Consider the following 15,148-nt stretch of genomic DNA (forward strand, 5'->3'; position numbering starts at 1 on the left):
GGGAGAGGTTTTACAGCTTAAAGCTCAGGGCAGAGGCTTTGTACATTTACTGAATCCTGAAGGCAGAGGTGGGTTATTAAGTTAGAGTAATTCAGGGGGGAAAAAGAATATATATGTATACCCTTTGCATTTGTGCTATGAAATATAATGTGACTTCCTTGGGGAAGATGCAAGTGATTTAAATTTGGAAGAAAAAGTACTGGTCTGGTTAAAAAAGAGAAGAGGAGAGAGGGGAGGGAGATGCGGAAAGCGTGTGCCTGCGTGCGTGTGCACGCACACACGCACATGTTTACTTGAAAGCTGTTGCAGCTCTCCAAAGCAAGTGGGTCACCTATAATGAAGTGCAGTCAGCTTTTGCTTTTTGGTAAAGGAAAAGAAAAAATCCTGCTGTCTTTCCATTTTCTTTTTCTTTCCACTCTCGCTTAGGTAATGAAGGCTTACTCTGATCAGAAGCATGTCGTGTGTTCAGGGGAGTCATCACTGTAAGAACAAAGGCATAACTACAGATAAGTTCAGGCCTGGCTGAAAATTACATTAAATGACAAGCCAGAGTAAAAATTGCCTAAGGAAATCAGAGATAGGTTGTACTGGGTAAACACAGTGAGATGGGAACAATCTAGACAAGAACAACTACTCATAAACCCGTTCCAGGGAAAAAGGCAATCTGGGAAGTGGCAGCAAAGCACCTTGCAAAGATATTGCAAAGTATGAGTCAAAAAGCTACGGAAAAATATTTTTCTAATCACATCCAGAAACAGATGTTTAATTACCTCAGAAAACAGTCAAAGCTGGCACTGAAATAGTCCCAACAATAGTTATTTAGTAAACGGTATGTATTTTATTATAGTTTTCTGACAGTTAATACTGATATGTCTAAGTAGTCTTACATTTATTACTCATTATATATTCTGTTTAATTCCAAAGTACAGATTGCCAATATTTCAGGTAATGAAAATGGTATTCTGGTTTTGTACACTGGGCATGATTTCCTATGTGTAACAGATAGAAGAATATTATAGTATATGTATATATTTCTGCCCAATGCAAGAAATACATGCAGCCATAGAACTATCCATTTGCACGAAATGCGACTAATCACAACCAAGTCAGACTAACTAAACTAAACTAAACTAATCTAGCTTTTACAGCTATACACATCAGTAGACTTGAAAGTCAAACTTGTTTGTTTTATTTTACCTTGGGGCACATAAAATCATGGTATTTGGCAGCATGGAATAAGGGACATTAAATCGGCTTTTATGCTGTTGTTAAGGAACCCGTAGAGGATGGGATTCAAGCAGCAGGACATCATACCCAGTAAATGGCATATGCAATATACTAATTTAAAATGTCTGTTAGAAATGAGAGTGGCATTAAAATCCGTCACAATGTGGAAAAGGTGAAGAGGCATCCAACTGAAACCAAAAACTAGGATTAGCACTGTCAGTCTGCAAAAAACTCTCCTAGATCTTGTCTTAATTTTGATGATGGATCGGGATACCGTAATCATGTCCTGGATCTCTGTATTTTCTTCTGGTTTCATCTCAAAACAGACAGGTATCCCAGGGATGAATTTACTGGAGGAGGAGAGCTGGCTTTTTTCTGTGCCAGAGGTTTCTGGGAGGTCTCTGGAATGAGTGTCCTGATGATGCCTTGAAATAGCTGGCATCACACTTGAAGTCTTTTTACTGTATCTTCTGTGGTGCTTTCTGCCAAAGGCGCAGCTCCACCTGGAACGGCTGGAGGGCTGCACCTGCGTGCCGGTACTCTTAGAGGGATGAAGAGTTAGGTTTATCATCTCCTTTTCTTCAAACTTGTTTTCCTTGTTTGATAGTCTGGAACCTATGCTCCTGCAGACGCTGGTGTGACTAGCGGTTAAGCACACCAGCGGCAATATATACTGCATGAACAACAAGGCTATTGTAAAGGCGATTCTGTAGGAATCGGAAGGCCATGACTCAATACACAGGAGCCTGTTCTCCAGTGCCTCTAAATTCAGAGTTTTGCTGAGGTCCACAATTTTGTGGAAAACGGGCAGAGGGGAGCAAATGGCAAAGCCAAGGGCCCAAATGGTCACTGTTAAGAAATAACCCTGTTTTGCTGTTAAATTGCTAGAAAGGGGATATTTTATCATACGGTACCTGACTGCAGCAATAGATACTAACATCAAAGTTGAAACTAGAACTGACGCGCACTGGAGGAAGGGCATTACATGGCACATGATAGTGCCGAACATCCATTGGTCAAGCAGGACGGATGTCAGTGTGAAAGGTGAACAAAACAGCACAACTAAGATGTCAGAAAAGGCCAAGTTACTGATTAGAATGTTTATTATTGTCTTCTGCTTGCGCTTTAGTAGAGCCGTTAGTATAAGCAGATTTCCCATAAAGCCGGCCAGACTTATAAGTGTGTACAGCCCAATAAGAAAGTACTGTATGTCGTCAACGCTACTCCTATAGTCTTCCCAGGCAGAAAAATTCTTTGTAGCAGCAGAGGTGTTCTTGGTGGGTGTCCTGTTGTTACAGTCTTTGAATCCTAAATCCATTTTGCAGTCCTGCTTAGAACAAGAAAGGCATTAATTAGCATCTGAAGGAAGGATGATACTGCTGTTAATCAGAATGGAAAGGAACATAAATTTACCTTGTATCACCTTAATAAATCAATAGTGATGTTATTCTACTGTGAGGCAGATCCTGCATAACTTCAGGTCAACACGAATTAGTTTCGTAGGTTTTATCATGTGGCGTTCAGGACACCTAGGCCTCCTACCTGGCTGCTCACACGGGGTGATGACAATTTAAGGTTCTGCACTATGAAGCTGGCTTTTAAATATGCCTTGCTATAGACCATATTGTCAGCCTTTCCATGAGGGAGCAGTTAGCTACAAAAGCAACCCGTTTAACGTCCATGAGATTACTCATGTGAATAACAGCTCATTGATATGAGTAAGGAAATTACAATCACCATCTGGGCATGTGCCTAATCATTACATGAGAGCAAATTATAATGAGAGCACCTGAAAATATATGATGTTTTGACATATGCTAACAACTGCAGTAGTATTTCTTACCTTGCTAGTAGAAAACTGACACAAAATAGGTCAGAGCTTTCAAAAAGGATCGGTTTATAAGGAGATCCACTGTCAGTGATCCAAGATGGAATTCCTAATGTGGTGCATATGCAAACCATCTTCTATTAAGTGTGGAACATACTTTAACTGTTGCTCCAGAAGAAGGGGAAACTGCCTACAAAACATCCAAAGTAATTGGATGTAATATAGAGAGGACAGTGTTAACTGGAAGCAAACCCCACACAGCCATTTGAAAATTCAGGGGACTGCTAATGATTCAGCACAGAAACATCTAAAATTAAAACCTAGCTCAGCACAAAGTTATTCTGCCTACAGAATCTTCATGTATTAGTCTTCGTTTTAAAAGAAACAGAAAAACAAAAGTATTCAGTTTAGACTCCAGTTTACCTTAAACAACTGCATGTACTAAAGTTTCAAAGTCAAAACTCCCCAAAGTGCCAATGTCCTGTACAAAATTGCTTAATGTTTAGAAATCTTGGGCAAGACTAAAAAACCCAAAACATACATAAATTGAGCAGAAGGCTAAACCTGTCAACTAAAAAAAGGCAGGGCTCTTCAAGAATGTAGCTGTTCTCAGTGAGCTGTGTCGTGCTGACTTCTTCAAAGTGCAGTAATGTTACTATCAGTTTCCTCTACACGTGCAGATGTGCTCCTTCCTTCACATCGCAACATGTGCGTTCCTACCATCGGGTGCCATAGGGAAACTTAAACCGTAAAACGCTCTCAGAATATTCACTGACAGTGTGTTGTGATGTGAAGGTCCCTCATGTAAGATTAGAAATACTTGTTTAAAAAAAATTAGTAAAGGTATTGCAAATATTTGTTTCTTCACTAATGTGTTGGGGAGAGGTGAAAAGAACTAAGCCTTGCCAACTTCTCGCAATGCTGAGTTAAAGCGCTTTTTAAGAATAGCTAAAATAGAAGTAAGAATTGGATACCTGAATTTAGATAATCTAAATATTATAATTATGTGCATACGAGCAGGGAGGCATTAATGCAAATTATTTCTGTTTAATTTTTCCCAGTCTCTAATGAAATGGTGAAAAATAGACAAACACCACTATCTGAGACTACCCTTGCCTCTAGACCAACTTTAAAGGAGCAGACTAGAGATGCTGTAAGTGATCCAATCTCTATATTTCTATATTGATATTATCAGAAGTCTTCATTTTGGTGGGCTTCTCTTTGTACAACTATTAGCTAAAGAAGGAAATAGTTTTTTACTTAATTTGTCTGAGTTAATTTCTCTGAGTTGCTAGCAATCATCTGAAAACAGTATGATCTGCAGACCATAGTGACTTCCAAAATCAGCTAAAATTTGTGTTCTCTAAACGTGACTCAACATAATTTTTGTCTGAGAAAACAACAGCATGGCTCTGCCCTGGATAAAATACATTCCCCTACCTCACACTTATGGAATTACGTCCCTGTTATGTCATACCTGTATCATTTTCTTCCCTTTGTTCAGCATGGAGGAAGGATGGGTTTTGCTATGACTAATGCTTTCACAGATTTCAGTCTGTGCACGCATCTGTAATCTGCAGACACTCTTTTGATTCATGAAAGCCATTTCAACTGTACATTGCGTTTCAATGTGAAATATTATCTGCCTAATATTTTCAGGGTGAACATTCCATTAGCTTTGTACTACCGTATTCATCTTAGCTGAGAAGATGTGTAGGAAAAACCCTTGCGTATAGCTGAGGAGTTAATAATGAAAAAGCCATTAGCGTAATTCTGGACAATTTTCTCTTTGCTTGGGCACCTTCCTTTTCCAGTTTTTATCTTGCACAGAATAAGAGAGCATTAGGAGTTGAGCATCCCATTGCCTGATAGCAGGTTTGAAACCAATCAGGAGTTATTTGAGAAAGGGAAATGAAACTTTACTCAAGAGCTAGATCTGTCCAAATCTTGGCTACTAACCAACGAGTCATTGGCTGAGAATAGGAAGACTAATAAGAGCGAAGGAAATCCAGTAACATCTTGAGATTCAAAAACCCTCAAAAACTCTTACAATGCTCTCAAACTGATGATGACTGAAGGAATGAGCTTTTCATTTATTATGTATGCCTACATAAGTAACTCTGTGCTAAGAGGAATCATTCTGTGTAGTCTTCTATTTTAACTGATACTAGGTTGAAGGACTAACCTGTAAAGGAGAAACAAATTGTAGATGATGTTTCTCTCTCCGAAACCTGGATATTAGGATTGCTTTTAGAGTATCTACAGGTATTTTCAGTAATAGTTAAATTCCCACACATAGTCATACCTGTCCGAAGGTCACACTGAGTAGTAACAATGCACACCAATGCTTAAGTTATAACAGCAGCTATGTATGTGTGAAAGTTTTGTTGATCCATGCCCCAAAACTGCACCTTCCCCCCTAGACTCTTTGGTGATACTGGCTGTCATTGAAAAGGTTGATCATAGGCCATAGGTTCATCAGTCTGTGGAGAAAAAGCGGGCATCCCTACTGGTAGAAAAGGCTCTCTATCTAGTTAGTCCATTCCATTTCAATTATGTGCTATGTCCTGAAGGGAAATCTGTATATTCTCATTCAGTTTTGCTTAGTTTTAATTAATGGATTCTATTAAGAGAATTGGAAAAAATCTGGTAGTGTCACTGTTATTTCCTACTGCCACTTTCAGCTTTGGGTGACTAAAAGTGAAAAGGAAGAGACTCTCAAATCAGATGCACCATAATTATTTTCTCTTCTAGAATTTATATTCAGTACAGGTAATGCTAAGACTAGGGCCAAAGAACAAGGTTGTATGTGTTGTTATACTGGAACATATTTATTAAATGGATGTTTGCTGAGTTCTTCTTAAAAATGTAATTGAAAGATTGTTGCCAGGTTCTGTGGATTTCTACACCTCCACCTAAAGCTCTTGCAGTACAGCTTTAGCAGAGTTGTCCATCGTGCTTTTAATACAATTCTTTAAAAACAAAAAGTGAATATGCTGGTTTTGCTGAAGTAGACACATGTTGTTGAGACACGTGAATATTGAAGAAGCTTAGCAGGAGTGCCTCTGAAGTCCAGCATGGGCTCTCCAGCTCCATCCCCCCGTGCTGTGGCTGCCTTCTGCCTTGGGTGAGAGCTGAGCAGTCGCCATCTCCCCTACCACAAGTCCCGATTTCCATGAGGAAGGAGCACAGGAAGAGGCCACAACATGATCTGGTCAGGCCCTGGCTGGACACTTGGGGCACCATGGGAGTCCGCGGTGCACAGCAGCCTCTTCTGCACCATCTCCCTATAGTCACAGTTTCAGAGTGACAGAAAGACAGAGAGAGAGGGAATAAAACTACAGTCTGCTGGTTTCAACAGAAAACTGCTGTGCTGACAGAAGTTCTCAATGCAACATGCACAAAGAGATTTTATTTTCATTTTGGATGTCTGAAATTAAAGCAGACTTCCCCCAAAATTTCAAAAATCACCAAGTGGATCTCTTGCTCTCCCAGCTTCCTCTCCTGCTGAAAAGGAACCAGTTGCTCTCTCAGCTTGAGTGCCACGGGCAGTAAAGATGCAAACAAAAGCGTTCCTCCCATATCATTGATCTTCAATCCCCAAACTCGTATTAGCATACCACTGATTTCATAGGGCTGTGTGCACTTACTGGCATTTATCTTCCTGCTTTGTTTTAACAGCTGCTTCTATTTTTGGGGATTCACTCACTCTCCCTCTGTCGGTGGGTCAATCCCAGTGCGGCACGTGACCATTGCTTTCAGGGAAATGAAGATTCCTGAAAATCCCACTGTGGGAAATAGAATTAAATAGTACAGCCTCTTTTGAAAATGTTTTCCTCATATTTGAAGTGAACTGAATGCACCACAGTGCCAGGGTGCTCTCATGCGTGTTTTCAAGATCAAATTTAATCAATCTGAAGGTACCTGATGGAGATTTTCTAGCTGTCAGCTCCAAAAGTTGGATCACTTTCATCTCCTACATCGATCAGTCAGCAAATGAGGTCCCCTTTCTGTGTACCTGGTCTGCGCACACTCCCTGAGACTGTGCTCAGCTACACCCGCGTGAGCTCACAGCCGGTGAGCTGTACGTGGGTTTGCTTGGCTCTCCTTTAGTTTCAGTGGGATGTTTGAGAGCAGGCTAGGCTGCACAAGGCAGGAGAGACTGCAGCTTCGTGGCAGGATCCAAGGTGGGTATGAATATTTACTGTAAGAATCAAATTAATGCAGTTAACATTAAATACAAGGAGTATTTGTGGTTACCTTTTACAGTAAAATGTATTTTATGACAGCTGATGTACCATGATCTTGAAAGATTTCAGGTGACACCTCCTTAAATCACATTCATCTGTGATATACCTCAGTGTGACTCCCTGAATACTGTAACTTATTTTCACCAAAATCATGCTTCAGAGGAGTTTTCAGTTGCAGTTGATCTAAGGCCTGAGAATGACATGGAGAACTTAAACCATTATTCAGGTTTAGCTGAGTTAGAGGTACCACATAACGTAAAATATACTAGTTTAATATATTTAAAATCTTATAATTCACCTCATTATTCCACTTAAAGCTATCATTTAAAATACAAAATCCATAAATCATAATTTAGTAGAGTAGCTAGGCTAGATATTTCTTTATCTCTACATATTTAAAGGGAAATTTTCAAGAACACAAAAGTTAGGCAGGCAACCATCCTCCTCTGAAGGCAATTGTTCTTTCAGAAAATCTTCCTTCTATTAGATGAGGTACTTATATTAAGATTTATTCATGGATAAGAGCTTATATCCTACAATATTAATATCTGTTAAGTTGACTGTGACTGTCTGATGCCTGTATAGTCTAGTCAGTTCAGTCTGTATAACAGTGTCTATACAGGACAATTAATCTTTACAGCTGTTAACAATTACAATCTTAGGAGACTTTTTTCCACCTTAAAAACAAATAAAGACAAACACATACAGGGAGGAAGCAAAATGTGAAAACTCCCTAAGAAATACAACCTTTCTGCCTCCATAATACTGGAGCGGTATCAGGACTGTATAGAAAATAAAGTTGGAGAAAGTCTTTAAACTTCTACACAGTTGTAAAGAGTTAATATGACAGGCTGTAACTGCCTGACCACCTAAGCTTAAAGAAAGGACTGAGCTATGTTGTTACTACTTGACAAATGATGCCCTCACATCATTAAAGACTGAGATAACGTCTGAGCCAAAAATTGAAAACACTGAAGAGTCGCATTCACAACACAAACTAAAGATGACATGCTGCTGCTTCAAATGTTCTTGTTCATTATATGAAACAGCAAAATAGACTGAGAACCTGGGAGAATTCAAAAGATTGAAATTACTTCAGAAGTCCAGAAAAATGGATTTTCGTGCATGTTAATGGTATGCCTCTTCATGTGCCTAACTAAAAGAAGAATTGCAACATTATCCTGGAAAACAAGAATACGGCTTCCCAAAATAAGCAAAAAAATGAGGTTGTTTCTCCAGCTCCAAGGAAATGTTATGCAATGTAATGGGGTATTTGTTGGTCAGAAGAGAAAATTTGAAGTGCACTGCTACATTTTACACCAGGGAGCACAGCAGTTCCCGGCTTGCAATGGGGAAAAAAAAAAAACTCCACCACACAACCCCCCCAAAAGACCCCAAACGGGAACGACTGTTATTTTTGCCCTTCTACACCTCGCTAGGGAATCACTTGGCACTGCGCGCCCCGCACCGCCCTGCCTCCGAAACCCCGCACCCGCCCCCGGCCAGCAGCCCCGCGCTCCCTGCGGCCGCCGGGCTGAGGGCGGCGGGGACGGGACGGGACGGGACGGGACGGGACGGGACGGGGCCGGGCCTCGCCGGGGACGCGGCAGCCAAAACCCCCCGCGGCTGAAGCGGAACCCCACGATCTCCGCGCATTTGCCAACAGGGCGCTGCCCCGCGCAAACTTGCGCCGCCGCCCCGCGAGGGGAGCTGAGCCCCGCCGCGGCCGCGGGGCTCCCTGCGCGGCGGCTCCGCGCCCCGCGGAGCGTTACCTGCGCACCTCTCCCGCCTCCCGCGGGCGCCTCGGCGTTTCGCGGCGGTGGCAGGCGGACAGGGCGGCGGTGCGTAGCGCGGGTGCGCAGCGCGGAGTGAGGCGGGCAGCGGCGGGCGGCACTCGTAGCTCCGGCCCGGGCCGCGGTGGGGAGAGCGCGGCTGCCCGGGCGCAGGGGGAAGCGCGCAGCCCCCAGGCTGCCCGGCGGCGCATCTTACGCGGGTGCTGCGGGGGCGCCGGGGCTCGCCTGCCGCCGGGGGCCGGGCCCCGGGGCGGGATGCCGCCGCCGCTGCTGCCGGCGCCTGCCGCCGCGTTCGCTGCTGTCCCGGGCGCCGGCGGGATCGGGGCTGGAGCCGCCGCGCGGGCGCATTTCGGGCGGCTGCTCGGTGCGGCATCTGGAGCCTGTTACTCAGCCTTGCACTGTACGACAATGAGAGTTTCCATGGAAATACGGTGAGACTGTAAGCAAACCCCGCGCTCGCCAGTGTTTAAGGGATGCTCTCAGTCGCTCACCCTGAATTCAGGACCCAGCGGTTTGAAAAGGTGAAATGCTCTACGTGTCGCGGGACGTGGGGAAGTGTGAGCGTGGCCAGGCGATCGCAGAGCACTGACCTGAGCGCTCGCTAGTTCCCCTGACTTCAGCTGGAGCGGAGCTTTGGTTGTACTTATCCACGCTGCTCAAACACCCTTTAATTTTTACCATTATTTTAGCACAGGTGGGAGGTGATGGATTTCCCCCAAACAGTTTTCCTTTCTGAGTTGAGTAACTCGATTCTTACAGAGGCAAATATCTGAAGGGTGGTTTTCATTTTATCTGGGCCATCAGTGGGAAGGCAGGGCATTTTTTTTAAGTGAGCAGTATTTTAAAGCGTAAAAATTGTTGGGTATGTCATAGCACAAAACATGAAAAGACAAATTCTGCTGCTCTCACCAGCTGCTATCTTCTAGCACAAGAAGACTCATTGATCATAGTCCAATTACAGGGCTGCTGGAGAACTGAGTGACATGCAGGTCTCTGAGAGCACAAGTGGCAGAATCTGACACGAAAATGTAATGACTTTTCCATTTGCCAAGGCACTCCTTCGACAGTTGATATTAACACAGCACTGCAGAAAAGCTGTCAGTATAATTAGCCTGTTAAAGTCTGTACCACACAAAGACAAAACAGCTGGATCAACCATATTGTAAAATAACTTTTGAATACTGAAAGTCCAGTTGGGCTTCTTATTTAGCTTAGGCTAAAAAATACTCATTTTAGGGTAAGTGATCAAGGAACAATTAACCTTAATCTTCAGCGGATGAGCTCAGGATGGTGAGGAAGATTGCGTCCCATCTTCTTTCGCCCGCTTCTGCATTATTCACCACCCACTGCTGGTGAATCACTGCATGTGCAAGTGGAGCACAGGGAGCCGCCAGGTGGAAGTGACGTGCCAATCCATCTCATCGTTTTAAGACAGCTCTCCTGTTAGTCACAAAGGAGAATAAAATTAATCCTTTTTAGGGCTGAGCAGCTGTTCTTAGCATTTTCGATCATCTTCCCACCTAACACTGATGGTTTTGAAGCCTTTCACGCAGATATTTGACCTGAAGATAGAAACCCACCCTGGTTCTAATCTGCAATGGGGGGAATTAAGGCCATCTCCCAGGGCACCAATTTACCTGGGTGTCCCTTGTTCCAGGGAAGCTTTGCACATTGCTAGCCCCACTGCTTGAAGTGGAAGTTCCCTCCTGGAAAGAGGGAAGTTTTAGAGACACTGTATCTTTCTGTGAAAATTTCTAGCTACAGCAGACTGACATTGTCTCTAAAAAAAGAAAATCTAAATTTGCCGGCAGAGCCCACAAATGGGAAATTATGGTTTCTTGCATTGCACAGCTATGATTTATGTGGGATGCCATTGTACCTTCGTAAAGGTACAAACAGCCTACCTCCATGTTGACCGTTTCTAAGGCAGGCAGTCAACAACTACAGTTTCCTAAACAGCCTCCAGAAATTACATGCTTCTTAGCAAAAGCAGTCAGTAAGACAAGTGTTTCTTCCTCAAAGCAAGTTTCTCTAAGAACAAAATATCATACTTGTTTTGTTAGTTGTCTTATTTCAGGACAGTTCATCAACCACTAGTGTACTGGCAGGTGTGGGTTTGTTTGGGTTTTTTTCCCCCTGGACCTGTAAATAACACCAGATTTCTCTCAGCTGTATTTCGACAATTCGTCCCTGATACTTGCGCACATCAGAGGCAATTACTATTCAGACCATTATCATTTTTTCCTTTTCACTGTTTGTGTACCTCTGTCTTGCCAGTAATACTACTGAATAATAAAATAGGTGATCTAGAGATAGGAAAGGTACTGACATTAAAGGTATCTAATGTCAAGACTGACAACGGAAAATAGTACAAGTTCCCTAGAAACCAGCCTCCATAGGGTTGTTGAAACCGTGGAAGAGTCCTTGAGGAAGTAATAGATGGTGATGATGAAAGGTACCTGTTCTGGAGGAGCTGGGGAAGAAAAATGGTGCATGGGAGAGAGAAGGCTGGGATTCCCAAGTCAGAAGGGCACAACAGAAAATACAGGAGAGAACTCTGTGGTTGTAAGAATACAAATTAATTTTGACATGTTTCTTAACACATTCCTGAATGTATCTTTCTTTCAGGAGTATCATCCCAATATCTTTGAAAATTTAGTTTCTAAAGGCTAACTGTGAAAGAAATGAAGGCTCAAACTGAAGTTGGTGAGAACTGATGAATGCCATGGAAAATTAAGGTCTAAGTCACCTAATGTCCAAATTCCACAGCATGCATTCGATCACCCTGGGTCAAAGCTTGCCATGAGGCAAAGTCTAATGTTATGGTAAAGTCTGCTGCCTACGGAGCACCTGTCCATGGGCAAGACAGTCTAAAACGGTAGGACATAGCTACTAGAGAGTCTGAGGCATTTTGTGAGATACATATAAAGCATTTCTGTTGATCAAAATTTTTCCCACGCATCAACCCAACCCCCCAAAAAATACTATTACAAAATACTATTAAAAATACCACTTATGTCTGGCTTCTGTAGATGTGTGTTTGGCCCGTCCCTACCACAGATTCTTACCTCACATAAAGCAGCTGGGCATGAAGGCAGTGAGCCTTCAACTACTGAAAAGGCTGCAATGGTTGAAATGCCTTTGCGATGAAAGGAAGGACATTTGATGGTTCGCTAATAAAATACTTCCAAGGGTGAGCGTGTAATTGATCATTTTTGCTGCCTAACAGGTGTCATCGCATTTGTTGGCTGGTGTTACACACATTGACTATTAATGCCCCTTCTGGATGATCATGCTGAAGCACAGGGCCTATTTCTGCTTCATCTGAAGCCAGATGAGAGCTTGTGTATGAGTGTACGTGAGTTTGAACCCTGAAGGGACAGAGTGGGGTAGCCGTAGCAGAAAACAGGACTTAGTATTTTAGCCGGGTGGACATAGTTTAGGTTATATCTCGAGCAGCCTTTAAGTAACATTGCATGTGGTCAGGATAGCTTTACACTAGTCAGCTGGGCTGTATTGTTGAAAACGGAACTGCAGCAGCGAGACTCTCAGCAGAGATTAACCACATAATTATTCACGCAACTTCTTTGGGTTTGTGACATTAGCAGTCAAATGAAGTGTTGTTATGTTTGGTGTCAGTTGCAGTCGTTGCAGAATAAACATGCTCTTAGCCAAACAGAGAATTTGCTGCTATTCTCATTGTACTCAACAACAAAATGCCTATTTCGTCTACTGATGACAGACTTTTGCCCCAAGGAGCACGAGTTCCCTTATCTGTGAATAGCTTAATGTGAAATGCAAGTGTTTCAATGGTACTGATGTTGATTACTAGAAAATGAAAACAATAAAAATAAAGTTAAGAAAACCTTCAGAGAGTGTTTCCATTCATTTCCATAGTGGTGACTTTAGTTTGTTTTATATACAGTAGAAACCACAAACGACTCTCGTCGTGTTCTTTCACTCGGTGGATTTTAAGTGGGATTGCATTGCCTGAACACGTGACAATACATTGTAGTGAAAGTGACAGCCTCATTTTATGACATCTTTTCTTTTCCATTTTTGAGAATTACAGTGAGAGAGAATTTTAATGGGTTGATCTCTTGGCATATTTTTTCCATGTATTTCTTAAAAACATCTTGTTCCCTTCTCAGTGCTTTTGCTTCAAAGAAATTCTGTGTTCTTTTACCCAAGCTGTCCTGTTTCCTTAGTTGAGATACTTGTGTTCTGTTTATTGTACTTACTCTCTTTTTGCAATGTCATGCCTTCACAAGAATAAACATATGCAGACAAATAAACACAGTCTTCCAGTCCAGAGTGCCTTTGATGCCCTGAAATAATTTACTCCCCGGAAGAGGATAATCTTTAATATGGCTATCCTGCTTCTCCAGTGTTCTCGTGTCCTGACAGTGGTCATCAATAGAATAAGAGTTGCTGAGGAAACATTTGACATCTTTGTGAACCTGGTGCTCCAGCTAGAGACACTCAGCTTGGTGTTGAGACTGGAGATGCACAGAAGAGCTAGGAACTGCTAAAGCCTGGGTTTCCTACAGAACATACCTGATGCTACGTGGCATTTACTGCACAACATGTATTTTATATAGCTATAATGGAAAGAGTTTGAAAAGAGCCTGTCTCTGTTTATTAGAGTGATTACTTACTAGTGTGTTTTAGTGCTCACATGTATGTGAAGTGCTTCAGAGAAGGTTGATACAGCTCCAAGAGATTCAGTCATCTGAGGTGGGCTCACAACACTATGGCAAAGCAGGAAGCTTGTAGTAAGACAATATGTGTGTGTATATCTATATATGTGTATATATACACACACATACGTATAGCATATATGTTTGAAAGACTCGGTGACTGAGGCAGCCCTTTCCATTGCTCCACTGCACTGTTTAAAGCCTGACCTTGCATCCATCTTTAGTGTGAATGACTCCAGGAATATTTATTGCCATCACTGTGAGTTCAGGTCACTGAGTGACACGTACGATCTATCTTCAATCTCTTACAGGTAATTATTATATTTCCATAGTATAAAAGAAGTATTGTGAGGCTTGCTTTGCCTGTGTTTATACAATGTTTGAAACTCTTGTATATACTAACCATTAAAATGTGAAATATTATGAATCATTCCATTACGGCTGAAATGGAGATCCTCATGACTAATGACAAAATGGAGGAGAAAGAAGATCATACCGATCTGAAACTTCGGAAATTTCTGTGGCAGAAACAATGGCATTTCTCTATTTGGATTTTGATAGAACAGCAAATGAATGCCTCCGTGGTAGGTTAATCTATCAAAAATAGAGTAGGATGGTGAGAAACAAAGACAAAACTACACCCCCCCACCCCCTTCCCAGGCTCAACCTCGCTCCTTCCTCCCGACTATTCTACACTCCCACCCCCCTGGGCCGCACGGGGGGATGGGGAATGGGGGTTGCGGTCAGTTCATCACACCACGGGCTGCAGGGGAATCTCTGCTGCTGCGCCTGGAGCACCTCCTCCCCCTCCTTCTTCACTGACCTCGGTGTCTGCAGGGCTGGTTCTCTCACATTTTTCTTACTCTTCTCTCTCTGGTACGCAGCATTTTTTACCCTTTCTTAAATATGTTATCACAGGGGCACCGCCAGCAGCACTGATGGGCTCAGCTTTGGCCAGCAGTGGGTCCATTTTGGAGTCGGCTGAAAATGGCTCTGTCCGACATGGGGGCAGCTCCTGATTGTCTTCTCACAGAAGCCACCCCTGCAGCCCCCCACTACCAAAACCTTGTCATGTAAACCCAAGCCTCTTATTCTGAACTGGTCCTAAAAATGTATCTCTGTTCTGGATACCTGTTGGCAGAGTACTACAATTCTGTATCACAGAATGCTTATTTTAAATTTTAAAATAGCCTTCTTGCCCATATGGGTAAGAGCATTACAGTGGGATCATCCTGGCGTAGAAAAAGACTTTTTCCCTGCCTAGCAATACATCTATCGCCCTTAAAAATTATTGGACAATAATTCTTTTTTCTATAATGTGAATGGATCGTTCCACATCCGTAGCAATGA

The 15,148-nt window shown here is 42.6% G+C and overlaps 1 protein-coding gene across 1 annotated transcript; it reads right to left on the bottom strand.

Moving 5' to 3' along the window:
• Positions 1-841: 841 nt before the first annotated feature.
• NPY5R (neuropeptide Y receptor Y5) lies at positions 842-7,447 on the bottom strand. The gene is made up of 2 exons (XM_075150576.1): positions 7,316-7,447; positions 842-2,554 (listed from the first exon to the last, which is right to left on the bottom strand). Exon 2 carries the CDS (start codon positions 2,543-2,545, stop codon positions 1,214-1,216), a length of 1,332 nt encoding a protein of 443 aa, XP_075006677.1. The 5' UTR covers positions 2,546-2,554; positions 7,316-7,447; the 3' UTR covers positions 842-1,213.
• Positions 7,448-15,148: the final 7,701 nt, after the last annotated feature.

The sequence above is a fragment of the Calonectris borealis genome, chromosome 4, assembly GCF_964195595.1.
Source record: "Calonectris borealis chromosome 4, bCalBor7.hap1.2, whole genome shotgun sequence".
Lineage (NCBI taxonomy): Eukaryota > Metazoa > Chordata > Aves > Procellariiformes > Procellariidae > Calonectris > Calonectris borealis.